General features: G+C 45.6%; 2 protein-coding genes across 2 annotated transcripts in view; one reads left to right on the plus strand and one right to left on the minus strand.

Moving 5' to 3' along the window:
- LOC309337204 (C-type lectin domain family 2 member D-like) overlaps positions 1-27,774 on the minus strand; it is a 115,073-nt gene that overhangs the window by 38,594 nt on the left and 48,705 nt on the right. The gene's annotated exons all lie outside the window — the stretch shown is intronic.
- On the plus strand, positions 1,321-27,754 carry LOC309337196 (killer cell lectin-like receptor subfamily B member 1B allele B). The gene is made up of 7 exons (XM_081853933.1): positions 1,321-1,656; positions 12,759-12,860; positions 19,023-19,163; positions 19,746-19,900; positions 23,113-23,225; positions 23,972-26,305; positions 27,384-27,754. Exons 1-6 carry the CDS (start codon positions 1,539-1,541, stop codon positions 24,093-24,095), a joined length of 753 nt encoding a protein of 250 aa, XP_081710059.1. The 5' UTR covers positions 1,321-1,538; the 3' UTR covers positions 24,096-26,305; positions 27,384-27,754.

Raw genomic sequence — 27,774 nt, forward strand, 5'->3', positions numbered from 1 at the left:
TTCTGAGGCGTCTTGCCTGCCTCTGAGAAGCTATGAAGAGCTCCTCCTCCAGAGCTGAGCCTGACAAAGACTCTCCTCCCTGGAAGAGAGGGGAGTGGTTGTGGGCGGGAGCCCAAGCTCCGCCCCTAGCAGGGGGCGTTAGCCCCCTGCCTCCTCCTCTCACCTGGCTGGCGCCCACGCCCCTCGGCAGTCACCCAATCAGGTGCCTCCGAGGGGGCGGTTTCAGCAGCCTTTTGCTGCAGCGCCAGCCTCTCCTCGGCCTCATTCTTCACCGTCGTCTCGTCACAAGTCACCCACCCTCCACTCCCTTTGAGCTCAGGGTCTTAGTTCATTGGCCTTGCTATGGACCTTAGGTTGGTCGCCCTGGTTGTCCAGGGGGCCTGGTAGGAATTTTTCCATTTGGCATAAGGCCTTTTGGTTTTTTTGCCTAACTCATAGCAATTGTCACAATTTTTGTGGTATTGGTGGGTAGGTTAGGCATTGGAATAATGTGTTGTGGTGTGTCGAAGGGCTAGGTGTGGCCATCGCCTATGCCTTCAATTTTTGGGTATTCCGTTAAAGGAATCTGGCGGTTGTGTATTCTGTCCGATGCCTGCTTGGCGGGAGGCCATGGCACGACCCTCGGTGACATCAGGGGAGAGCCTATAGTTGGATTAGCATCAACAGGCTCCACCTACTGTTGAATAAACCCACCTAGTTTAGACATCCAATGCCTAAGCCAATACCTTTTCACTGCTGTAATCAATAAAGTTGTGGCCTTTCCTTGCCCATTAACCTTATATCACGTGTCCTTGCGTATTCATTTCACATTGCAGGGGTCGGGTCCTCGAACCACAATTGGAGATCTGCTCCACCTCACCAGTTTTGATCATGATTAGGGGATCGCATCCAACTCAAGTACGTTGACAGAGTAGAGACTTGCGGTGCAAATCCTAAACATTGTACTCAGAAATAACTCCTATTGTATTCAATGAGCTCAATTACTTCTAGGTATGTGAGATGAGGACTGCAGCCTAGGAGGCCTTGACTAATTATTCATGTACCACCAGGCACAACATCCTCCAGACATTGCTGAACTACAACTCCCATCTTCCCTGACCATTGCTCACTCTGGATAGGGCTGATGAGAATTAGGAGCACAACAACATGTAGAGGGCAACCGGTCCCCCACCCTTGATGTACACAGCACTGCCCAAGGTCCTTGCTCCAAAGGCAATACAATAGGGAGAGAGACAACCAAGGGATGGGTGGTGCAAAGGATGAGCAAGATTTATCTTCTTCTGAAACTGGGCCCCCTAACTTTGCAACGGAAACTGGTTTCTTTCCCTTTTCTGTCTTTTTGTTGTTGTTATTAAAGACTATAGGCAGCATTGAGTAATCAAAAGACATATTAGCAGAGGTGTTGAAGGTTGGTCAAGTTTGATGAGGCACCATTTCCTGTGCAACCTTCTCTCTGCTGCCTCTGACAAGCTGTCAAGAGCTGCTTCCCCCTCAGAGTTGAGCCTGACAATCAGAGGGCTGCTCTGCCTCATGCGATCATGAACAAGGGATCACATCCAGCTCGGGTACATTGCCAGGTGGATAATGCGCCCTGCTACTTTAACTTTCGACCGAGGGAGAATCAAGGAAGACACAGGCCCAAATTCCCGATGGAAGGTAAATAACGGCTTACCTATACAAATGGGGAGTTTTCTAAGTTGTTAAGGAAAGCAACTGTGGGGATCTCGCAAGTCACAGACATTGTAGGGAGTGTTCAAGTGACCAGTCTTCACTACTTGGTTTCTGCATTAACGTGACTAAGGTATGCCCTTCCCCACTTTTCTGCCATGTGTTCAAATGTGTCTTAAATATTGAGTGCCTTCTGTTTTTTACATCCTTCTTCCAAGTGGCAAGTCTTCTTCTAGAGATGGAAGCACATGACTTACCCCCAAAGAATACTGGGGACTGTACACAGAGCTACAATTCCCAGCGCCTTTAACAAACTACAGTTTGCAGGATTCCTTGGGGGAAGGCATGTGCTGTAAATGTGCTTTAACTACATGGTGGGCACGCAGCCGTAATCCATCAAACCTCTGGGAGAAGTGAATTTTTACCTGGCACTGGAAAGATGGTAAGATGAGAATACAGTGGTACCTCAGGTCAAGTACTTAATTCGTTCTGGAGGTCCGTACTTAACCTGAAACTGTTCTTAACCTGAAGCACCACTTTAGCTAATGGGGCCTCCTGCTGCTGCTGCGCTGCTGGAGCACAATTTCCGTTCTCAACCTGAAGCACAGTTCTTAATCTGAAGCACTATATCTGGGTTAGCAGAGTCTGTAACCTGAAGCGTATGTAACCTGAAGCATATGTCACCCGAGGTACCACTGTACGTGTTACAAAAGATTTGCCCTTTTTTGGTCTCTTGGTGCATAATGTGCAGCTTCATATACCTGTGATGTGGCCTTATCGCTCCTTGCATTTCACAGACGGTGAGCTGTCACCATCAGTAACCAAGGACTGGGGGAGAGGAAGAGAAAGACACACTAGGGCAGCATTCATACCTCTCGGCTAAGTTAAACAATAGTCACACCATACATTTAAAGCACTCTTACACCCCTTGACCGTCATGAAGAGCCTTGGGAAAGGTAGTTTGGTAAGAGTGCTGACCCTACAGAGTTACAAACCTCTGCACCCTTAACAAACAACCATTCCCAGGATTCTCCATGACTGCTAAAGTGGTAAAGGAATGTGGTGTGGATAGGAGCAATGTATTTTGGGTAGAAATACATGGGGCAGAGGCAGATTTAGGGGAACGTGATCAGTTTGGCCACATTGGGTGGGGAGCTTCGGGGGGGGGGGGCCGCAGCGGGCTCAGCAACTATTATGTAGAATGGAAGGTGAGGTAGGGGCGCGCTGAATTTTGGCGCCTCACAGGGCACCGCTAAAATTGGAGAACCCAAAGTCCACTGCGGCATGGGGAGATGCAGTTTTAGTCAGGAGAGACCCTCAATCTGCCATAAAGTCGAGTTTGGCAGTCCCTGCCTCTGCAGTAATCTCATTTTACAGCTATAAAATCACAGGCTTGGAGGAAACTGGGAAAAAAAAATTACACAAAAAAACCCTGTTTAGTTCAACCCCTAACTTTTTACAGTATGTTTGTCAACTTGAGCTTCTTGGAGTGAAGATGGAATACAAATTTAGATAGAAAAAAATATATGTTTTATTATTTATTTATTTATTAGACATATATACAGTGATACCTTGGGTTACATACGCTTCAGGTTACATACGCTTCAGGTTACAGACTCCACTAAACCAGAAATAGTACCTTGGGTTAAGAACTTTGCTTCAGGATAAGAACAGAAATCGTGCTCCGCCGGCGCGGTGGCAGCAGGAGGCCCCATTAGCTAAAGTGGTGCTTCAGGTTAAGAACAGTTTCAGGTTAAGAACAGACCTCCGGAACGAATTAAGTACTTAACCCGAGATACCATTGTATTAACAATACTCAATTGCCAACACCTCTCTATTTCCTTTTAGAAGACTCTGTGGTTGAGTTGTGATACACGCATGCGACATGACGGATTGACACATATGAGAATTGGAAAATAATTTGCCCCCTGACAAAACTGACTAGACTGTGAGGGTTTTGCTATTTCCTGTGGAACCCGCATCAGTTCTCTCATTTCAGTTATCTGTTTTAACAGGTGTAGGCGCATGTCCACATGAGTAGGCTAGCAATTATGGATGTATTATTTTCTGTATGTTCAAAAAACAATAATAAGGTGTCAGGGTGCTGTCAGTGGCTTCCGGCCGGTTGCCCAGGAAAATATAAAGACAAGGAAAAGTTTCTTACAGTCCTTTCTTTTTTCCGGGTGTGCAATTAATCGTGTTTTAGTTTTAGCCACAGCTAATAGTGAGATGAATGATGTAGGTTTTAGTGGAATCTGAACAGTAGCAAAATGATTGCACAACGCTGATTGCAACAACACAGGATGGAATGGAAACTCATGCCTCCTTACACCCCCAGTCTCTTGCCCTGCCAGACTGCTTGTTCCCTGAGATCTGCTAAGGAGTGTCTTTTCTGTGTCTCCTCTGTGATCAAAGCATGGCTGGCTGAAGCATGAAAGAGGACGTTTTTTCCCTGTATCTGTCTAATTTGGGAACCATCTTTTCTCAAGAGATGCATTCTCCCACAACCCTATTTTTACCACACATTTATCTTTTTTTTATTATGACATTTGAATGTGCTAGGATTGTCTACAGCCTCTAAGATTCATGTGCACACAAACATCTGAGTCACTCTGTACTCTCACCTTTCAGTCTGTGTTTTGATCTCCTTATGAGTCACTGTATAAAAAGAAGCTCTCTGTTTTTTGATAGTTTCACTGTTTTTAAAAATTATTTCTACTTTTTGCTGCCTGCCATCTCCATGTGTGGAGGAGATTGCCCTAATGCCCAAGTTGAAGTGAGAGTCAACTGCCATTTCTTTTGACCAGTATGTGGAATATCAGAGCAGAGTCATCTTCTTCAGGCAAGAAAATGTTTTGGGTCAGCAATATCAAAAGCACAGTGTTGCTTTTGATGTTTCTGACTTATATTTTGCAACACAGGGTTTGGCTTGTTTACTCAAGAAAATGTATTGGGCTGGCTGGCCACTTGCAGGAAGCTTATCTGACAATAAATCTGTCTGGGGTGGTAAGATATTGCTGTTTTTAATTGCCTGTTCCTATGTAAGTTCACAGGAAGTGGTGAAGATCAGTCCTGTGTTGGCCAAGTCATCTTTCAACTCATCTTTGCTTACAATCCCATTTAATCACACCAGCAACAATTCCTATATCCACTGATTCCCCAGGAAATATCTCTGTCTCTCGATCAGTAGTTTTAGCACCTTATAACCAGGGCAATAATGTTTCTGGGAGCCGAGGGTCTGTTCCATGTGATAGCATATTACTTCCCCCAAAGAATCATGGGCACTTTAGTTTACCTCCTTGACAAAACACAGTTCCCAGGATTCACAACCCTAGTTTTCTTTCAGATGTATTCTGCCATGAAAGCCATACTTTAAGACTATGTGGTTCCTTCTTGGCAGCACTGTCGCTGAACCATGATTCCAGGGGGGCAGTAATGGCCTTCAGCCACACTGGCTGGGGATGATGTGAGCAGGAGTAAAATGACAACTTGGAGTGGCATGAATTCCACATCCCTGTCTTACATAAATCTATGGTGTGACTAGATTAACAACAACAACAACAACAATTTATTATTTATTTATTTTCTTTTTATTTATTTTTTATAAAATATTTATTAAGGTTTTACAAAAAGACACATACATACATACAACACAGAAAAAGAAAACAAACATAGCCAAAAATGCAGAAAAAATACACAAAAAATCATCAAAAAAGATAATAAAAAACATAAAAAAGAAAAAAAATCCAATTTTTAACTTTATACTTATTTAACCCTGTTTCTTGACTTCCTCACACCTCCCTTTTTTGTGTTCCCATTTGCCCAATCAAATTCAGCAAATCCTTGCCCTCTTTCAAATCTCATTGTTAATTATATGATTCAACCTATTATGTCTCCGATCTTTCTTCTCTTTTTGATTCGTTCTTGCCTGTTCCTTATAACTTAATCACTTATACCATATTATTTAAATTTGACATAATATAACTCTAGTCTTTCACCCTTTTTAAATTCATTTTTGCATACTCTTTCTAACTTTGTCACTAATGCCATATTATTTTTATATCCAACATCATTTTAACAACTGGAGGAATGTGTAGCTACCCTCCAAAGAATTAGAGAGCTGGAGCTCTTCTTGGAAGCAACAGAGCACACCATCTCCACCAAGGAGGAGACAGGGGACTCCCCTGAGAAAGAGGCTAGTTCACCAACACAGGAGCCAGATATATGGAGAAACGTGACTCAAAGAAGTAGGAAGCCCAGGGTTCGCTCTGATTGTTTAGAAATACACAATCGCTTTGAGGTCCTCTCCCCTAGCATGGAAGACGAAGAGCAGACTCCATTTGAGGATCTCTCCCTCATTACAGTCGATCAGGTATATGAAGACGAGAAGCAAAGTCAGTCCTCAGGGAACGTGCAGGCGACCTTGGAACGGACAGCTCACGGCAGAACCCCGACCAAACCTAAGAGGAGGCGTGTAGTGGTGATAGGGGATTCCCTACTGAGGGGAACAGAAGCAGTGATCTGTGGGCCTGACTAGATGTCTCGGGAAGTGTGCTGTCTCCCCGGGGCTAAGATCCAAGATGTAACTGAACGACTGCAAGGAATCATAAAACCCACTGACAAATACCCCTTCCTCTTGGTTCATGTGGGAACCAATGACACTGCAAGCAATAGCCTCCAGAAGATCAAATGAGACTATGAGGCTCTGGGCAGGAAATTGAAGCAATTAAATGCACAAATTGTCATCTCATCTGTCCTCCCAGTTGAATGACGTGGCCCAGGGAGAGAGAGAAAAATAGTGGAAGTGAACAGCTGGCTTCGCAAATGGTGTAAACAGGAACGGTTTGGATTCTTAGATCAGTGTTTCCCAACCTTTTTTGGGCAAAGGCACACTTGTTTCATGAAAAAAATCTCGAGGCACACCACCATGCCAGATGGGGAAAGGTCACTTTTTACTTTATGTAAAAAAAATAAAATAAAATAGTAACAGCATAGAAGGTAGAGAAGGTAGGACTCGAACCAGTGGATTCACGTTACAATAAAGATTTTGACTAAACATGGGAAAGAACTTTCTGCTGGTAAGGGCTGTTCAACAGGGGAATGGTCTCCCTCGGGAGGTTTTTCCCTTCTTGGAGGTTTTTAAGCAGAGGTGGGATGTCTGTCTGCCATGGATGCTATGGCTGAGATTCCTGCACTGCAGGGGTTGTACAGTACTGGATAGCCCTGGGGATCCCTTCCAACTCTACGATTCTATTAGGATCCCTTTTATAAAAGAGAGAACTTTAATGGCACGGCCATTATTTATTTCGGCTTCTCCCAACGGGGCCACGAAGGATCAGAAAAGCTGAAGAAGAGACCCTTCCTCAGAGGAGGTGGGAGACCACCGGACCCGCCGAGGAGGGGAATCCGGCCGCCTTTCCCTCCAGAGCTTCGCCTTTTGCCCCGGCCAAGTTGCGCCGAGGGCGCCTTGCGGGCTCTGCGTGGCTTCAGGCGGAGCCTAGGAGCCACTTCCCAGCCTGGAGGGCAGGCTGTGCGCGGACCCCGCCACTCTCGGGGCGCGACCCAGACCCGGCTGCCTTCCACGGCCAGCAGAGGTAGGCCGCCGGCTTCAAGCCCGGCGGAACTGGGGCGTCCCGGGCGCAGCGCCGCGCTCCCCGCTCCTCCCGCCCCGCCCCCTTCTCCCGGGTGCCCCCTCCCTCCTTTGTTCTCCGGAGCCCCGCCTCCCCCTCTGCCCCAGCTCGCCTATTGGCTCACGCAGCCGCCACTCAGGTGGGGGCCCACTTTGGCCCCGCTCCCTGGCCGCCGAGAGAGAGTGGGAGCGTGCGGGGCGGGGCTGGGCGGCCGGGCGTCTCCTTCCCTGCGCTGCTTCGGCCGCGTCTGCAGCCGCCGCGGGACCAGGCGGGAGGCCAGTCATGCCCAGACACTGCCAGCCGCTCGGAAGGAGCCGTCGCTTCGCCGGGCAGCGCCTGCCTGCGCGCCCCTCGCTCCCTGCGCCGAGGATGGCGGGGGCGCCGGGCGCAAGGCAGCGCCGGGGCTGCTGGGCAAGCGGCAGATGCTGATGCAGTTTGGGGAATTCCTGTCACAGGGAGCAAGGCAGAAGCGGATGACGGGGCACGTTCCCCGGGGGAGCGGGGCCGGAGGATTAGCCCGACTCGCCCGCCTCCCTCCCACGGCACACTAGGCAACGTCCGGCGGCACACTAGTGTGCCGCGGAACACCGGTTGGGAAACACTGTCTTAGATCACGGACAGCAGTTTCTTGAAGATGGACTTCTGGCAAGCGATGGGCTGCACCTCACAACGGTTGGGCGGAATGTTTTTGCCAAAAATCTCAGAAACCTCATCAGGAGGGCTTTAAACTGACTAATGTGGGGGAGGGAGACAGTGCTCCTGAAGGTAGGAGTCCAAATGTCATAGACTGAATGGAGCAAACAGCACGCAGACCTAGTGATGGGAGGAAAAAATCCTTAAATAAGAGACATGGGGGAATGATTAATGGACTTCAATGTCTGTACACTAATGCACAAAGCATGGGTAATAAACAAGATGAGCTTGAGCTCTTGGTACAGCAAACTAAATATGACATAATAGGCATCACTGAAACCTGGTGGGATAAGTCCCACGACTGGAATGTAATAATGGAGGGATACAATCTATTTCAGAGAAACAGACCAGACAAGAAAGGAGGAGGAGTGGCGTTATATGTCAGGGATGTGTATACCTGTGAAGAGATCCAAGATTTAGAACCTCAAAGCCAAAGTGAGGGCATTTGGGTCAAAATTAAGGGAGAGAAGAATAACAGGGACCTCATTGTGGGAGTTTACTATAGATCCCCAAGCCAAACGGAGGACATAGATGATGCCTTCCTGGAACAGATGGCCAAGCATGCAAAAGGAAAGGAGATAGTAGTAATGGGGGACTTCAATTACCCGGATATTTGTTGGATGTCAAACTCAGCCAAGAGCATAAGGTCAAACAGATTCCTCACTGGCCTTGCAGACAACTTCATTGTCCAGAAAGTGGGAGAAGCAACAAGAGGAACAGCCATTTTAGATCTGGTCCTAACCAATGTTGATGACCTGGTTAGTTGGGTAGAAGTGGAAGGATCATTAGGCGCGAGTGATCATGCTCTTCTGAAGTTTACTATACAGCGGAAAGGAGCAGCCAAGCATACTAGGACTCAATTTCTTGACTTTAAGAAAGCCGACTTCATAAAACTTAGGGAAGTGCTGGGTGAGATCCCATGGACAGTAATACTAAAAGGAAAGGGAGTTCATGATGGCTGGGAGTTTGTTAAGAGGGAGATAGTAAAAGCACAACTTCAGGCAATACCAATGAGACGGAAACATGGGAGGTGCCTAAAGAAGCCAGGGTGGCTATCTAAAGAACTTTTAACTGAGTTAAGATTAAAAAAGGATGTGTACAAAAAATGGAAAAGGGGGGAAACCACCAAAGAGGAATTCAAACAAATAGCCAGCACGTGTAGACACAAAGTCAGAAAAGCTAAAGCACAGAATGAACTCAGGCTTGCTAGAGAGGTTAAAAGCAACAAAAAAGGCTTTTATGGGTATGTTCGTAGCAAAAGGAAGAACAAAGAAACAGTGGGGTCACTCAGAGGAGAAGATGGTGAAATGCAAACAGGGGATACAGAAAGGGCTGAACTCCTCAATGCCTTCTTTGCCTCAATCTTCTCCGATAAAGAAAACAATGCCCGACCTGAAGAATTTGGAGCAAATGATTCAGCAGAGGAAACACAGCCCAGAATAACTAAGGAGATAGTACAAGAATACTTGGCTAGTTTAGATGTATTCAAGTCTCCAGGGCCAGATGAACTGCATCCAAGAGTATTAAAAGAACTGGCAGATGTGATCTCAGAACCACTGGCACTCATCTTTGAGAATTCCTGGAGAACAGGCGAAGTCCCGGCAGACTGGAGGAGGGCAAATGTTGTCCCTATTTTCAAAAAGGGGAAAAGAGAGGACCCAAATAATTACCGCCCAGTCAGTCTGACATCAATACCAGGGAAGATTCTGGAGCAGATCATTAAGCAAACAGTCTGTGAGCACCTAGAAAGGAATGCTGTGATCACCAATAGTCAGCATGGATTTCTGAAAAATAAGTCATGTCAGACTAACCTGATCTCGTTTTTTGACAGAATTACAAGCCTGGTAGATGAAGGGAACGCAGTGGATGTAGTCTACCTTGATTTCAGCAAGGCATTTGACAAGGTGCCCCATGATATTCTTGTAAAGAAGCTGGTAAAATGCGGTTTTGACTATGCTACCACTCAGTGGATTTGTAACTGGCTGACTGACCGAACCCAAAGGGTGCTCATCAATGGTTCCTCTTCATCCTGGAGAAGAGTGACTAGTGGGGTGCCACAGGGTTCTGTCTTGGGTCCGGTCTTATTCAACATCTTTATCAACGACTTGGATGATGGACTCAAGGGCATCCTGATCAAATTTGCAGATGACACCAAACTGGGAGGGGTGGCTAACACCCCAGAGGACAGGATCACACTTCAAAACGACCTTGACAGATTAGAGAACTGGGCCAAAACAAACAAGATGAATTTTAACAGGGAGAAATGTAAAGTATTGCACTTGGGCAAAAAAAAAATGAGAGGCACAAATACAAGATGGGTGACACCTGGCTTGAGAGCAGTACATGTGAAAAGGATCTAGGAGTCTTGGTTGACCACAAACTTGACATGAGCCAACAGTGTGACGTGGCAGCTAAAAAAGCCAATGCAATTCTGGGCTGCATCAATAGGAGTATTGCATCTAGATCAAGGGAAGTAATAGTGCCACTGTATTCTGCTCTGGTCAGACCTCACCTGGAGTACTGTGTCCAGTTCTGGGCACCACAGTTCAAGAAGGACACTGACAAAGTGGAACGTGTCCAGAGGAGGGCAACCAAAATGGTCAAAGGCCTGGAAACGATGCCTTATGAGGAACGGCTAAAGGAGCTGGGTATGTTTAGCCTGGAGAAGAGGAGGTTAAGGGGTGATATGATAGCCATGTTCAAATATATAAAAGGATGTCACATAGAGGAGGGAGAAAGGTTGTTTTCTGCTGCTCCAGAGAAGCGGACACGGAGCAATGGTTCCAAACTACAAGAAAAAAGATTCCACCTAAACATTAGGAGGAACTTCCTGACAGTGAGAGCTGTTCAACAGTGGAATTTGCTGCCAAGGAGTGTGGTGGAGTCTCCTTCTTTGGAGGTCTTTAAGCAGAGGCTTGACAACCATATGTCAGGAGTACTCTGATGGCGTTTCCTGCTTGGCAGGGGGTTGGACTCGATGGCCCTTGTGGTCTCTTCCAACTCTATGATTCTATGATTCTATGATTCTAACATTCATAAATTTTGCAGTGTTTCTGCAAGTAGTCTTTGAACTTCTTCCAATCCTCTTCCACCGACTCTTCTCCCAGGTCTCGGATTCTGCCAGTCATTTCTGCCATCTATTATTTATTATTTATACCCCACCCATCTGGCTGAGTTTCCCCAGCCACTCTGGGTGGCTCCCAATCGAGTGTTAAAAACAATACAGCATTAAATATTCAAAAGTTCCCTAAACAGGGCTGCCGTCAGATGTCTTTTTAAAATAGGATAGCTGCTTATTTCCTTGACATCTGATGGGAGGGCATTCCACAGGGCACTAGGGCTTTTCCAAAAGTGAAAATGTGGGCAAAGTTGTTGACCTTTATTATCGATGCCATTCCAGGATATCTGGAGCCCTATCTAGAGGTCATTTTTGGCAGTTTCTGATGTAGGTTTAGAAATGGATCAGAATGTGGGACTATCATTCATTCAGGGCATTGTTAGGGGGCAGCTCAGAGGGCCCAAGCCCTGGTTAGAATCATGGAATTGTAGAGTTGGGAGGGACCCCGAGGGTCATCTAGCCCAACCCCCTGCAATGTGAAATCTCAACTAAACTATCCATAGCAGATGGCCATCCAACCTCTACCTAAAAACCTCAAATACGATAATGTAGATCTAGAAAGGGGAAACTGAAATGATCAAGGGGTGGGGCTGGAGCAATTCCTCAGTGCAGAAAGATTACACATTTTCAGTTTTTCAGTTAGAAAGGGCTCATGAGCCAGCGTGGTGTAGTGGTTAAGAGCGGTGGACTCGTAATCTGGGGAACCGGGTTCGCTTCCCCGCTCCTCCACATGCAGCTGCTGGGTGACCTTGGGCTAGTGCTAGTCCCACTTCTCTGAAGTCTCTCAGCCCCACTCACCTCACAGAGTGTTTGTTGTGGGGGAGGAAGGGAAAGGAGAATGTTAGCCGCTTTGAGACTCCTTAGGGTAGTGATAAAGCGGGATATCCAAACTGCTCCTCCTCCTCTCTTCCTCCTCCTCCTCTTCTTCATAATTTTGAGGGAGCACAAGCGAGGCACTCCCACACAGGGATCCCCCCCTTTCTGCTCCTTGGGGTCTCTGGGCCCCAGAGCCTAGCCTCGCCTTGCCCCCATGCGCTCGTCCCCCTCGCTGAATAGCTGCCTGGCCAGAGTTGGAGCGATGCACCTACTAAGAGCCAAATCAGCCAGTCAGACTTCCCCCTGTGTGTGTGGGCAGGCAGGTACCGTATTTTTTGCTCTATAAGACTCACTTTTTCCCTCCTAAAAAGTAAGGGGAAATGTGTGTGTGTGTTATGGAGTGAATGCAGCCTGCGCAGCTATCCCAGAAGCCAGAACAGCAAGAGGGATTGCTGCTTTCACTGCGCAGAGATCCCTCTTGCTGTTCTGGCTTCTGAGATTCAGGATATTTTTTTTCTTGTTTTCTTCCTCCAAAAACTAGGTGCGTTTTGTGGTCTCTTGCGTCCTATAGAGCGAAAAATATGGTAGGTGGTACAGTGCAGCCCCATGAACCCTCTGTGCCCACATGTCAGCGAGGGTTGGCCTTGTGCAGCAGGTTTTGTTTACCCTCAATGCCCAGCCCCTGGTCCTACATATTGCGTGTGCACTCACACCCTAGGCACCAGTGAAGGACGCAATACAGCTGGTATCGGGCACTGTGGGAAGCGGGATGGATAGGCCTTTGTTCAGATGCCCTCATACTAAGCTTGTTCTCCTGTCGCTGGCTCTTGTAGATGACCTGCTCAGACAAGCTCGACGGCATCGCTTCATCACTGGGTCTGGATGTGTTGCAATCCTCATTCTAGTGGGAGCCGTGATAGGGTTCGGCTTTTGGGGTAAGTACCTTAAGGCCTAAAATTACCCACGTGCCCACAAACTGTACTTAATGGAGCACCACAAATTGTCCTTTACTGCCACAGTGAGGCTCTACAGTGGTACCTTGGGTTAAGAACTTAATTCGTTCTGGAGGTCCGTTCTTAAGCTGAAACTGTTCTTAACCTGAGGTACCACTTTAGCTAATGGGGCCTCCCGCTGCCGCTGCGCGATTTCTGTTCTCATCCTGAAGCAAAGTTCTTTACCCGAGGTGCTATTTCTGGGTTAGCGGAGTCTGTAACCCGAAGTGTCTGTAACCTGAAGCATCTGTAACCCGAGGTACCACTGTATATCCATTCAGAGCAGGGGTAGGGAAACACCAGAGCCACTCTGGACAAACCACACAAACCTTTCTCGGACTTGACATATACCATGCCAGAATCATAGAATCATAGAGTTGGAAGAGACCACAAGGGCCATCGAGTCCAACCCCCTGCCAAGCAGGAAACACCATCAGAGCACTCCTGACATATGGTTGTCAAGCCTCTGCTTAAAGACCTCCAAAGAAGGAGACTCCACCACACTCCTTGGCAGCAAATTCCACTGTCAAACAGCTCTTACTGTCAGGAAGTTCTTCCTAATGTTTAGGTGGAATCTTCTTTCTTGTAGTTTGGAACTATTGCCAGGGAGGGGAAAGTTCAAGTTGCAACTTTAATCTCCAAAGCTGTAGCTAAAAGGAACAGTGTCTGCTCCCTATTTGTCATTTGCATCAAAAAGCCAGCACTTTGAACTTGCCACTTTTTGGCAACAGAAAACGGCAAGAGTCAAAAAGTGCCAACTGTACTCTTTTTTAACACCTCCGAATGGAAGGTCGGCAGTTTGAATCCCCTCGATGGGGTGAGCACCCGTTGCTCTGTCCCAGCTCCTGCCAACCTAGCAGTTTGAAAACATGCCAGTGCAAGTAGATACGGTAAATAGGTACTGCTGAGATGGGAAGTTAAATGGGATTTCCATGTGCTCTGGTTTCCATCACGGTGTTCTGTTATGCCAGAAACGGTTTAGTCCTGCTGGCCACATGACCCGGAAAGCTGTCTGCAGACAAACGCCGGCTCCCTCGGCCTGAAGCAAGATGAGCGCCACAACCTATGCTCACCTTTGACTGGACTTAACTGCCCAGGGGTCCATTACATTACATTACATTACATTACCTTAACACAGAGAGGAGAAGAAGAAGAGTTTGGATTTGATATCCTGCTTTATCACTACCCTAAGGAGTCTCAAAGCGGCTCACAATCTCCTTTCCCTTCCTCCCCCACAACAAACACTCTGTGAGGTGAGTGGGGCTGAGAGACTTCAGAGAAGTGGGACTGGGCCAAGGTCACCCAGCAGCTGCATCTGGAGGAGCGGAGACGCAAACCCGGTTCCCCAGATTACGAGACTACCACTCTTAACCACTACACCACACTGGCTATGGGGAGGGCCATTTTCTGTCCATCTCTGGGGCCGCCATATTCCAAAAAGTGAAAATCTGGACACAAAAGGAAATTTGCCAAAATCTGCTCTCACGATATGGCAGCCCTACCAACCTCCGACAAGTGGGGTGGATGGCAACCAACCAATCAATCATGTGGTGAGTGAAAAGAGAGAGAGAGAGAGAGAGAGAGAGAGAGAGAGAGAGAGAGAGAGAGAGAGGACCCTTCATGTGTCAAATCTGCACATGACTCTGTTTGCAAGACAATGCCTCCATCTGGACATAGCTTCCTGATCCAACATCAGGAGAGTTGAGAACAAACAGTGCAGGACTAACCATGTCTACTCAGGAGTCCTATTAAATCCATTGAGGCTTACTCCAAGGTAAGTGGAGTTACCTTCTTACCTGGAAGTAAGCCCCCATTAAACTCCATGGGACACACTTCTGAGTAGACATATATAGGATTGAACTGTAACCTTACCAATTTGAATAAAGGGGGTTGCATTCTCCCCCGCCCCATATTTCTGTCACTGCACAGAAATTTTGCAGCTTGGTCTGGTCTAATTGTGACCAATTTGAGATGTGTGGTGAATGGGACTCGAGAATAAAACTGCTGCCCTGTGCGCCACAGCATGAGTCACCTGGCTGGCACTGCAGGCGGCGCTAAAGTGAAAATGGTGCCCCGTGCGACTTACGAGTAAAATTGCTTTTTTAAAAAATGCCCCCCAAATTGTGACTGGGCATTCTGCTGTGGCATCTGCAACTTATGCAGTTGTGGAAACAACTGGTTCAGAAAGCAAGCAGCAAATTTCACTCATGATGAAATTGGGGGAATTGTTCTTAAGGGCCTCAGAAAAAAAGCCTTGCATTTCTTTTTATATGATAAACATGCTCCTTGGTTTGTTTTTTTAAATGTCAAAACTAATCTGAGCAGGAAGGGGAAAGATAATGTGTTAGATAGCACGATCATCACCATCATTGTCACCTCATAGGTCCTAATATAGTCAAACCACAAGAATGTGCAGGGAAATATCTCTTGTAGAAGTGCCGGGTGTGCTTGGTTATGAAACCAAAGCACAGTGTGAAACACAGTCAAAGAGGTTTCAATTAGGCACCCAAATATAAATTATGGGAAATAGCCTCTTGTTCTTAAGCAAAATAGCTCAGCCTCTCAAAGCAAACCTTCACTATCTTTTCACATTTGTTCAGATATGATACTTCAACGGGTTTCATCTCCGTCCTCCTATGAATCTTCTGTTCTGCAAGCTATGGAACTACCAGGCAACCAGTAACCAAGTCTTCATACATAAAAGCTTAAATTCATTGCATTTTTTTTTTAAATGGAAAACATATTGTAGCAGGGAGTCCTTGGAGCACCCCACAATCACTTAACCTTGACTCCCATAGGTTCAGGTCGGGGGTCACAAGCAAGAGACTTCAGCCAGGAGATAGAAGCAAAACAGCGGCCTGTAGGCCTGATCTTTATTGTTGCAACAAGACTTCCCACTACCACAAAGATGAAGCGGCCAGAGGTCCCAAACAAGGGTTTGTTTTGTTGTTTAGTCGTTTAGTTGTGTCCGACTCTTCATGACCCCATGGACCAGAGCACGCCAGGCACTCCTGTCTTCCACTGCCTCCCACAGTTTGGTCAGACTGATGTTTGTAGCTTCGAGAACACTGTCCAACCATCTCGTCCTCTGTCCTCCCCTTCTCCTTGTGCCCTCAATCTTTCCCAGCATCCGGGTCTTTTCCAGGGAGTCTTCTCTTCTCATGAGGTGGCCAAAGTATTGGAGCCTCAGCTTCAGGATCTGTCCTTCCAGTGAGCACTCAGGGCTGATTTCCTTCAGAATGGAGAGGTTTGATCTTCTTAAAGTTTCCTATAATACATCTTAGGATGCATCATCAAGACATCATAGATACGTCACAGAAAAAGGTGTGGTCTCAGGTAGAACCTGAGATCCAGACATGCCCCTGTCACTCAAATATAGTCTTTCACACTTACTCCGTTACAGTGCAAAGGAAAGCATTTACAGTTCCCTGGTCCCTGAGTCAAGTCACATACACCCCTTTGTCTTCTCTGGGCTTCATCGCACTATGGGGTGGGTAGGCATTGTGATTGAGTTGGTTATTTGTCTGACACTCTTGGGGCAGGATATCACCGATCAGAACTACAACCTGTACATCTTGGGGATGATGGTGGGCTCACTAACCTCTCCCTGGGTCCTAAATGCCATTTGAACTGAGAAGATGGATACATGTGATTTCTTATGAATTTCTAAAGTTTTCCCATTGAGCCAATACACAGATACATTTATCAGTGAATTGCTACGTTTGGTATTGACACTTTCCCTGTTTTCCTTTGTTGGAGACCTGGGGCTCAGTGTGGAGTCCTGAGCCAAGCTTGCCTTGCAGATGCAATGCCTTTGCAGATATTTTGTGGTATTTTTCTCTTGACACTAGAGGATTTGGTTTTTCACAGGTGAAAAGGCGGGGAAATACCTATGTGTGGTATGTGTGTGAGTGAATGTGATTGGTAATGTGCAGCAAGTCACACCATCAGTGAGTAACGGCTGCAGTTCTTAGTGACGGGTTGCTTTGATACTGCAAGCCCTGGAGTGCTGCCAACATTCTAGGCACGGGTTCAATAGGTTTTTCTTTTGCCCCTTGCTTTCCACGGAATACACGCTACTTAGCGCAGAAAATTGCTATTGCCGTTCGTTATGATTCAGTGGCACACAGTGGGTTTTCCCGGGGAAAGTGGTGGTGCCAAAGGAAAACCTCTCAGCTTGTGCCCAGAAAGCATGGATGGCATAGACTGGTTGGACGCAGAGGAATGGTGGGAGGAGCCAGCTGGGTAAGCAGCAAGAGGAAAAGGCTCAGAGCCCAGGGATTGGTAGTGGGACAATGATGATGAGTGGTTGGAGGGAGAAGAGGGAGGAGACTAGGAAGAGGAGGTGTCAGAAGCTGGAGTCTCCTCCAGCACCAGAATTCAAAAGCATCAATTCTTTGGTGATCAGCCTTCTTTATGGTCCAGCTCCCACTTCCATACATCACTACTGGGAAAACCATAGCTCTAACTATACGACCTTTGTTGGCAAGGTGATGTCTCTGCTTTTTAGGATGCTGTCTAGGTTTGTCATTGCTTTTCTCCCATTCACTTAGCAGAGTGCATTCCCCTTCTTACACAATAGAAAGCTGGTTGCAAACTCGTCTGAATTTCTTAAGACAATAAGCAATTCATCTGGCTTGTCCATACTGAGATATGTTCTAATATTCCTGGTAAGGTCCCTTTTAAATCCCTCCTAAAAGAATAAAGACACCACAGTGTTACTCATAAGTAACAAAAAATTGTTTTACTTATGATCAGGCAGAGCACAGTGTGATCCCTGAAGGCAGGCTTAAGGCTTAAAGTTACAAACATGTACAAACAAGTTTACCCCCATATGGGAGATTGTTATGATATAGAAGCAATGCAGCTGCGAGCTGCTAGCTTGAAAACATCACATGATGTTGGGACTGTCCATGGGAAACAGAGGGACAGTCAATTCACAGTGCGAAGCACCGGAATTAGCTCAGAGTGTAATATGAGCTCTTCCTTTTGCTCCTGTCCAGGAAGTACAGGAAGTGTTTGTCACTCGACTGCTAGAGCTTGAAGAGAGCAGTCATGTTTTTTGTAATGCTGCAAAGACAGAAATAAAGGCATGTAAATACGTTTCTGTCTATCTCTTTCCCCTGCCGGGGGGCAAGAAAGAAGGTGTGTGTTCTTCTCATGCTCAGAAGGATTGCCTATCGCGACCTCTGCCTGGATCTTGCTGGGGAATGCAGCCAGGGAGGTCAACAGCCGGGTGCCTGGGAGTGTTGCCAGTAACTCCTGATATAGGCTTGAATTCCGACAGAGATAACCTGGGGAACAGCTGTGGCAGCCAGCAGTACAGTCCAGGTGATGCAGGAAGCAGGCAGGACAAACAGGAAGGTCTAAAAGAGGAAGGTAGCAGTGTGACTTGTCCTTTTACCAGGTCTGGAAAGGTCACACCCACCTAGTAGTCACATGCAAGGAAGGAAGGCCAGGAGGAACAGGAAGTTTCAACTGACTGGACCAAACATTCCCTTACATGTCCACTCTAGCAAAACAAGGAATGTTATACTTGACTGCTCCCAGTGGATTACATCCCACAGGAACGATGGGCAATTACAATGGCAGCCACCCTCCCCACAGTGCTCATTGAAGGAGCACCCAAAAAGGAATACTGGGTCTGCCTGTCCATACTGGAGAGACTGGAACTGCAACATGCACGACGCCAGAAATCTGGTCTAGGAAACATTGGAGGACAAAAGAGAAAACACTCAAATGGAACAAGCCAGCCCATATTTTTGCATAAAAGAGAGCAACCCCCGCTTCTCCACATGCAGCTGCTGGGTGACCTTGGGCCAGTCCCACTTCTCTGAAGTCTCTCAGCCCCACTCACCTCACAGAGTGTTTGTTGTGGGGGAGGAAGGGAAAGGAGAATGCTAGCCGCTTTGAGACTCCTGAAGGGGAGTGAAAGGCAGGATATCAAATCCAAACTCTTCTTCAACCCATCGTAATTCCAGAGAAAAGGACTAGTGTGGCAGCAACTTTTCTGTATTTCCAACAACACATTTTCTTTTCAAATAAATCTTAAGCATACTATTACCCTCAACTTGCTGATCGCCTAAATAGTCATGCCTTTTAAAGTTTTTCAGATGAAACAAGCTCTGGCGAAGGCACAAACCTGCTCAGGACCCAGCAATGGAACACAGCAGACCAGGACCACCCCAGAGCAGTGTCAGACTTTGCGGCAGTTTCTGTGCAAGCCACACGGCAATCACGTAGCAGGTAACACCTGAACTTTCAGTAGCCTTTGGTTGATAAACAGGAATGCCGGCACAATGATGATCCAGCTAAAGTCAAATGCTTGCAGATCCCATTGATTCCAATGAAAAGGTTGCAAAACATGTGATTAACAAAAGAACTGGTTCAAGTAAACCAATATGAGCTTCTGCCTGGGGGCAGGTGGTGCTAAATCAGGGGTCACCAACATGGTGCCTTCCAGATGTTTTGGAGCACAGCACCCATCAGCTCACATGGCCAATGGTCATGGATAATGGAAGTTGTAGTTTTCAACATCTGGCGGGCATCGGGTTGGCTATGCTAGCTGTGTAAAAAAAACCCTCAGGACACAAGCCCATTGTACAATTTTGCATAAAATCTGCAGGTGCTAACATATGTAAAGATGCAGATTTTAGGTATGCTTTCAGAGAGATAGCCATCTTGTAAGCACAGTAAATAGCAATATAGAAAACTGCTTTTGAAAGAGGGGGTGGAGGTTCGGAGCCCGGTGCAAAAGACTCTGAACTTGGGCTCACTGGGATGCCCTCTAACAGCACACCTGGCCTCATGGTTTTCTTCTTCTTCCAGAGAATTCAGATTGCAAGCTCTGCCCGGAAAACTGGCAGCGCCATGGAGACAAGTGCTACTGGATTTCCAGAGAGAAGGGAACCTGGAACAAGAGCCAGAATGACTGTGCAGCAAAAGACTCTCAACTTGCTGTGATACAAAAACAGGTGGAATTGGTAAGTCCTGACTCTTTCTTTTGTTGGTGCGTGTAGTCAGTGCTTTGTTTGTTGTGGCCGTAGTTACTGGTATGGCATACACTCGCCTCATTTTTTTGCTGTGGCTTGGATGGCAGCCATTTTGTGCTACCGTCCACAGCCCAGTCATCATCATACACCTCTGACACCTCTTTATTTTTCTTTTTATCACAGTCAAGCTGGGTTTTCTGCTCTTTTATTTATTTGATTTCAGTCGCTTCCTGTGAAGCGCTTCAACATGATTTCGCCACACAATTAAAACTTATAAAAGACCAATTACATGTATAAAAAGAGTTTTAAACTCAATATAGATGCCGAGTGAGAAAAATATCTCCACTTAGAAGATTTGTTGAAGGTAGAAAGTATCCCTCAGATGCCCTGAAGAACGTAGAGATGACGCCTCTCTAAGGCAGGCTTCCTCAAACTCGGCCCTCCAGGTGTTTTTGGCCTACAACTCCCATGATCCCTAGCTAGCAGGACCAGTGGCCAGGGATGATGGGAATTGTAGTCTCAAAACATCTGTAGTTTGAGGAAGCCTGCTCTAAGGTATAATAGGAGGGATTTCCAAAGGGTCATTTCAAGACTCTGTAAACTGAGGTAATTTTAGTCCCTGACGTCATATGGAATGGAATGTGTTGGCCCTGTAGCCAGCTGCATTTCTAGTGGGACATTTTTTGGCTGGGGTGGGGTGGGGGAGACACATAGCGCCAGCCAGTCCCTGGACTCTACTTACTGGTTGAGAGGATGTGAAGGCCAGGCCAGGGTAATGGAAAGGCAGAGGCCTTTTCTTCAGAGCATGTGTTACCTTATATATTGGGTTATGAAAAGGTCAAGCTATCAGACAATTTAGTATGAACACCAGGAATTAAACGACTGGATATTTTTATGCTGCATGAGGAAAAAATGATGATAAGGATACAGCGAGCAAGGGAATGCTGAAAGGTCTAAAACAAGCAAAATAGCTTACGCTATAACTAAGAATTTGAAAACTAGTGTGGAGCTTTTGTTTCCCCCAAATAATCATCTTTTAATCTAGTATCACCATACCAATACAAAAAAAAAAAAAAAGTTTGAGAAAGAGTAAGTGCACATTGCAAGACAGCCACAGTCAAGCCTTTCAGAGTGGTGCTGAGAATAATATGTACAACTTTCTTGTTGAAGTCAATGGGATCCAGTTCACAGCTTTGTAAAATGTTTACTGCGTAATAGACTTACACGCTTACAAAAATGCTTGAACGCTTTCTGACTGGTAGGCTCACAATACATCTTTTCTGAGAGAGAAATAGCCCCCTTTCCGAAGGTTTTCAGGTTTTCCTAGAATTAGAGTAATGTAAAAAAATTAAAAAGTGGTTACCTCTCCTTCCTTTTTCAAATGCACCCCCCCCCCCAAATTTGCCAAACTCTTGTGGATTATTAAGAGTCTCTGCAACTGAGTTAGAATGGAAAATGTTGACATAAAAACCTGCAGTGTCAGGAAGTTGGCAAAAGTCACAGCTGGGAAACTCCTTTGAAAGATATTTGTGTTGCTTCATTTTAAGAGAATCTTGGCTGCGGAGAATTCTTCTTTTGTCAGAGGGTTATTCATAGGGAGAGAAGTTGGTTTCTGTGCTCAAAAATAAAGTCTGATTAAAGCATGATGCCACTTCAGTGATTATTGCATCATTTCCAGAAAGTTTCCTCTTCTTATCAAGAAGACACATGACTGCTCTGCTCTGCTTTTCCAAGAATATTGCAGAGGCGAGAGCTTTCCCCCTTCCAAGGTACAATCTCCAAGAAGTTCACACAAGCAACCAGGCTTTTAAAAAGCCTTCAGTTGTTGCTGCAAAGAGGCTTTTTCCTCCCAAGCCTAATTGCACCTGGGGAGGGGCAATTTTGGAATGAGGGTCGTAGCTGGTAAGGGGTAATGCAGCGTGTGGTTCGCAGAGTCACAATGGTGGCCCCTATCTTCCTACGAGAGGTCATTCCAAACAGCCGGACAGAGTTGGGGGTGCGTGTTGCGCCATTCATTCAGAAGCAGAGCTTAAATGTGAGGTCTATCTAATCTCAGAACCAGCAGCCTTAAAGGTCAATCTATGAATGCATATTTCTAGGGTTGCTATATTCAGAAGAGCAAAAAAGGAGGACACCTTTGCCTAAATACGGATCGCTGTGATGACTCTCATTTTGAACACCCCTAGTATATGTAGGCTCTAGAAGTTGTGATATATTGCTGGTAAATGTAAAGGTAAAGGGACCCCTGACCATTAGGTCCAGTCGTGGCCGACTCTGGGGTTGCGGTGCTCATCTCGCTTTATTGGCTGAGGGAGCCGGCGTACAGCTTCCGGGTCATGTGGCCAGCATGACTAAGCCGCTTCTGGCGAACCAGAGCAGTGTACGGAAACACCGTTTACCTTCCCGCCAGGGTGGTACTTATTTATCTACTTGCACTTTGACATGCTTTTGAACTGCTAGGTTGGCAGGAGCAGGGACTGAGTAATGGAATTTGAACTGCCGACCTTCTGATCAGCAAGCTCTAGGCTCTGTGGTTTAGACCACAGTGCCACCCACGTCCCTATAGTGCTGGTAGTAATGTTCTTAACTTTAAAGGGCCTGCCAGAGTAGAGCCATGGGCACTGTAACCACTTGGCAGAGGAAGAGGAGTGCGGGGGGAGCACACTGACCCCGGCAGTACGACCCCGGTGGGGTGCCATCGTGGCTGCCCCCCGCCTGCACTGGGAGCCATGCTCCCAGGACACATGCCATGACCCTGTGGGCAGTTCGCCATGACCCCAGGATGTGTGCCCTGCCTCTGAGACGCGTGCCAGCCCTGCCCCCGCCTGCTCTTCTCTGCCCCCCCCCCGGCACCAGAACATGAAGCTCCGCCACTGACTGTAACTACAAACACCCATGTGACCACAAGGCCGCTGATCCTCATTGGTCCTGGAGAAGAGGGCGTGTGCATGCTGTGGAATGCTCCTGTTCCATTCATGAAAAATGGCGAGGGATGGGAGTGCGACACTTGGGGGCTTTTAATTTTTTTTTTAAAAAAATAAATAAATCTTGGGTTACTGTAAACAAACAAACAAAACACCTGGACATTTGGGCAAATTTTAAAAATTTGCCTAGGCAGAAATTTTAATCCTGAAAAATAGGGTGTGTCTGGGAGAACGAGGACATGTCTCAACCCTACAACGTCCTTCTCGCATCCTTGACAGGATTTCATACGTCATAAAACTGATGGAGGGCAACTTCTGTGGATTGGAGTGACCACCATACCTCCTGCTCATGAATGGTCTTGGGTCGATGGCTCCCCACTAAATGACACACTGTGAGTATTTCCATCCTACAGTTTCATACTGGTTTTGGCTGGAAATGTGTGTTGGTTCTTCTACTCGCAGTGTTATTCTGCACCTCCTCTACAGTTTTCTTTCATTTTACTGTACAGTTATCTACCCTTTGAGATCATTATCTGCTTCATGACACTTGGTTGTGCTGACTTATCTTTAAATATGCAGACATCAAAGGCTAGGGCGGTTCATAAAAAACTTTTTTTAAAAAAAGGTCTTATCTTACTACACTAAGGATTATATAGCTATATCTGAAACTTCATGCATATCGGTTAATATCTTGACCCTCCTCCACGAAAATAGCTGTTTACTTGGCCGTTTTCCTATGTCGTGAAGGTTGAAATTTCAATTCAGTGGAGCAGGATATTAACTGATATGCATGAAACTTCAGATATAGCTTATATAATCCCTAGTGTAGTAAGATAAGACCTTTGGAGCAGGCATTTTTAAAAATAAATAAATTTATGAACCTCCCTAATATACACCACCTTGAGCTCCTTGAAGGAAAGGCAATAAGTAAAAATAATAATAATTAAAGAGAATGGAACTGATGCTCAATTCCAGAAGCATTGTTCATGATAGCTAAAAATGGACAGTGCACATTTGGAAACTCAGCTTAGGAGCATAAAGGGGGCAGGGAGAGATGCCATCACTGTCAAGGTGAAAAAGCAGCTTTGGCCTTCCTGTGACAAATGCTCTTTGCTTGATTTTCTCCTCTATTCTGCAGATTGCAAGTCACAGGTCTTGCTGAAGCAAACAGCTGCGGGATGCTGAAGGGGAACAGAGTTAATTCAGAAGCCTGCAGTGCCGTAGCCAAGTGGATCTGTGAGACGGAAGTTCGTCTGGTGTAAATAATAACAAAGGAGGGAAAGAGAAGACGTCGGCCCATGCAATCACGATGGCAAGATCCTGCAATGATTATGCTGACACGTGCAGCCAAATCAAAGGGGGGAAAGATTGCTTTTGAGACAATGTTTGTTCTTTGTGGAAAGCTCTTCTATGTCAAAATCTGTGGGCCTCTTAATACTTTGCAGAAGTCTTCCTGTTGGGTGTGATTCTTTTCCCAAAATTCTGGAGACAGTGTTGAAGTCCAAGACTGGCCACAGTGACCAACCCACTTAGCTTGGAAGAGGTGGGACATGGAAAGTGAGAATTTCCATACCCTAAGTTACATCTGAAATCCTTGGATACCCTTTGCAAAGTGGAAATAGTAATGTTAGTGCAGTGGTTTCTTGCTGGTCTGGGGGGTTCTTAGAAAATGCCAAAACCTGCCCACCTTCTGGAGCTGGACAGACAAATTAATGGATCACGTAAAAGACACAGTCCCCCTTTAACTTCACCCTACCCCTTTTCTGACAGGTGTAGCTCATGTCATGAGGGAGTAATCCAATTAAATTCTCATTTACAACCAAATTAATACAGTGGTACCTCGGGTTAAGTACTTAATTCGTTCCGGAGGTCCGTTCTTAACCTGAAACTGTTCTTAACCTGAAGCACCACTTTAGCTAATGGGGCCTCCTGCTGCTGCTGCGCTGCCAGAGCATGATTTCTGTTCTCATCCTGAAGCAAAGTTCTTAACCCGAGGTACTATTTCTGGGTTAGCGGAGTCTGTAACCTGAAGTGTATGTAACCTGAAGCGTATGTAACCTGAGGTACCACCGTATAAGTTGCACTTCCTTTTTCTCTTTTTTAAAATTTATTTTTATTAAAGATTTCTTTTTTAAAAAAATATTAACAATTTCAACATAACAAATCATCAAAACAAATAATCTTAATTATTTTCCCCCTTTTTTCCTCCCCTCTTCCCAAAGAACCCTCCCCCCAAGACCTCCCTCAGCTTCTCTCTCTGATTTCTCAACACATGTTATACTCTGCATATTGTAAAATTGTACATATCCTTTTATTATCTATCTATTATATTAACCCTCAATAAATCTGTGTATGTTTCTTCAAAACCTGCCAAGGAGTCCAGTTCATTTTGTTGTCTTTTTAAATAATTTGTAAAAAGTTCCCATTCTTCTTTAAAGTCACAGTTGTCCTTATCTCACAATTTGTATGTGGGTTTCGCCAGTTCTGCATAGTTCCTCAATTTCTCTTGCCACTGTTCTTTTGTTCGGGTTTCCTCATTTTTCCATCCTTGTGCTAATAAGACTCTTGCCGCTGTTGTAGCATACATAAATAAATTCTTTATTTTCCTTGGCAGGTTATTAAAGATTTCTTAGTTTACAAAAGTATGTGCAACGTCGCTTTTCCCAGATGCATTTTCTACAGATCAGTTTCATTTCTTGTGAGACATTAGTGTTACATTAGGAAGAAAAGGGGGAAAGAGTTGGAGGGGCGGGATAAATTGTACTTTCTGAAGCAATATGAGAAACAAAACATGATGCCTTCAAAATTAACCCTTAACCAAATTTTGTGATGCCATTATTCAGCCAAGCAGTGTTTAAAAAAATGCACTTATTAGGGGTAAATGTGCATAGAAAATAATATACAGTGGTACCTTGGTTCTTAAATGCCTTGGTTCCCAAATGCTGAAAACCCGGAAGTAAGTGTTCCAGTTTTCAAACATTTTTCAGAAGCTGAACGTCTGATGTGACTGTCAGATATTGTTTACTGCACCAATCAGAAGCTGCACCTTGGTTTTCAAACATTTCAGAAGTCAAACAGACTTCCAGAATGGATTAAGTTTGGCACTCTTGTTTTTGCTATTTATTTTGCATTTTTCTTTTTGAGGTTTCTTCAGTTAATATGTTTTTGTGACTGTGTGGAACCCAGTTCAGCTACTGGTTGATTGATTGTGTTACTGCAGAAATGGATAAAAGCCCCCCGTCCAAACAATGACTATCATCAGTGCAGGTAAGAAAAAAAATTAATTTTAATTTTTATCATCTACAATACTGTCTTATTTATTTTATAGTACAGTACATTGCTTTCATTTTATGGATCAATGGTCTTGTTAGTTAGTAAAATTCATGTTAAATTGCTGTTTTAGGGGTTGCTTTTAAAAGTCTGGAACGGATTAATCCATTTTGCATTACTTTCTATGAGAAAACATACAGTGGTGCCTCGCAAGATGAAATTAATTCGTTCCGCGAGTCTCTTCGTCTTGCGTTTTTTCGTCTTGCGAAGCAAGCCCATTGACGGCTTAGCAGATTAGCGCTATTAGCGGCTTAGCGGTTATTAGCAGTTTAGCGGCTTAGAAAAAGGGGGAAAAAGGGGAAAAACTTGTAAGAACTTGCAAGACGTTTTCGTCTTGCGAAGCAAGCCCATAGGGAAATTCATCTTGCGAAGCACCTCAAAAACAGAAAACTCTTTCGTCTAGCGAGTTTTTCGTCTTGCGAGGCATTCGTCTTGCGGGGCACCACTGTACCTTGGTTTGGAACGCTTTGGTTTTGGAACGGACTTCTGGAACAGATTAAGTTTGAGAACCAAGGTACCACTGTACTAGAGAAAGTAACATGCAAGAATTATTCACATTAAGAGAAATTTCTTTTGAAAATGTGCCCATTCATTAAAACTGCATACAAAGATGTGTATAGTAGGATAAATTTGTATCAAAATGCTGAAGAATTCTCATGAGGTTTTCTTTTTCTAAATGGTGAATTGCTGCAGAAATGTGGAGGATGAAGTTAAGATTGGGGAAATTGGAAATTAAGAGAATTGAAACTGACAGATCCTTGCATCCCTAGTCTTGATTTATACCTGATGTAGTCTCTGCCCCATATCTTTCTGCAAAGAGGCAGTGTAGGCTAAGATGAATGGACATTGTTTTAGGACAGAAGTGGGCAACCTGTGGTCCTCCAGGTGAAGACACAGCTATCTTTCTCAGTGGGTAGAGCTTCAGACTCTTAACCTCATGGCCGTAGATGTGAGTCCCACTTTGGGCGAAAGATTCTTGCTTTGCAAGGGGTTGGACTAGATGACTTTCATGGTTCCTTCCAACTCTATGTACAGTGGTACCTTGGGTTAAGAATTTAATTCATTCCGGAGGTCCGTTCTTAACCTGAAACTGTTCTTAACCTGAAGCACCACTTTAGTTAATGGGGCCTCCTGCTGCCATCGCGCCGCCGGAGCACAATTTCTGTTCTCATCTTGAAGCAAAGTTCTTAACCCGAGGTACTATTTCTGAGTTAGCGGAGTCTGTAACCTGAAGCGTATGTAACCCGAGGTACCACTGTATACTGAAGGTGTAAACAGGTGAATAAACCCTATTTCTTAAAGCTGTGACAGTCTCCACTGTGTCTCAATTCTCCAAAGGAACACAGACCTTGGGTGAGTGCCTGGAACACACTGGGATCTTGTTATTGTGGGATGTGATACATAAGTAGCAGTCAAGTACAACATTCCTTGTTTCCCTAGAGTGGACATGCGGGGCAATTTTTGGTCCAGCTAGTCGAAAACTTCCTGTTACCTCCTGGCTGGGACATACTTCATTTGCATGTGACTAGAGGTGGGCGTGACCTTACCTGTTCAGGTAAGAAAAAGACAAGGCATGCAGCTCGCTCTCTCTCTCTCTCTCTCTCTCTCTCT

Source organism: Podarcis erhardii (genome assembly GCF_964252035.2).
Source record: "Podarcis erhardii genome assembly, chromosome: 2".
Lineage (NCBI taxonomy): Eukaryota > Metazoa > Chordata > Lepidosauria > Squamata > Lacertidae > Podarcis > Podarcis erhardii.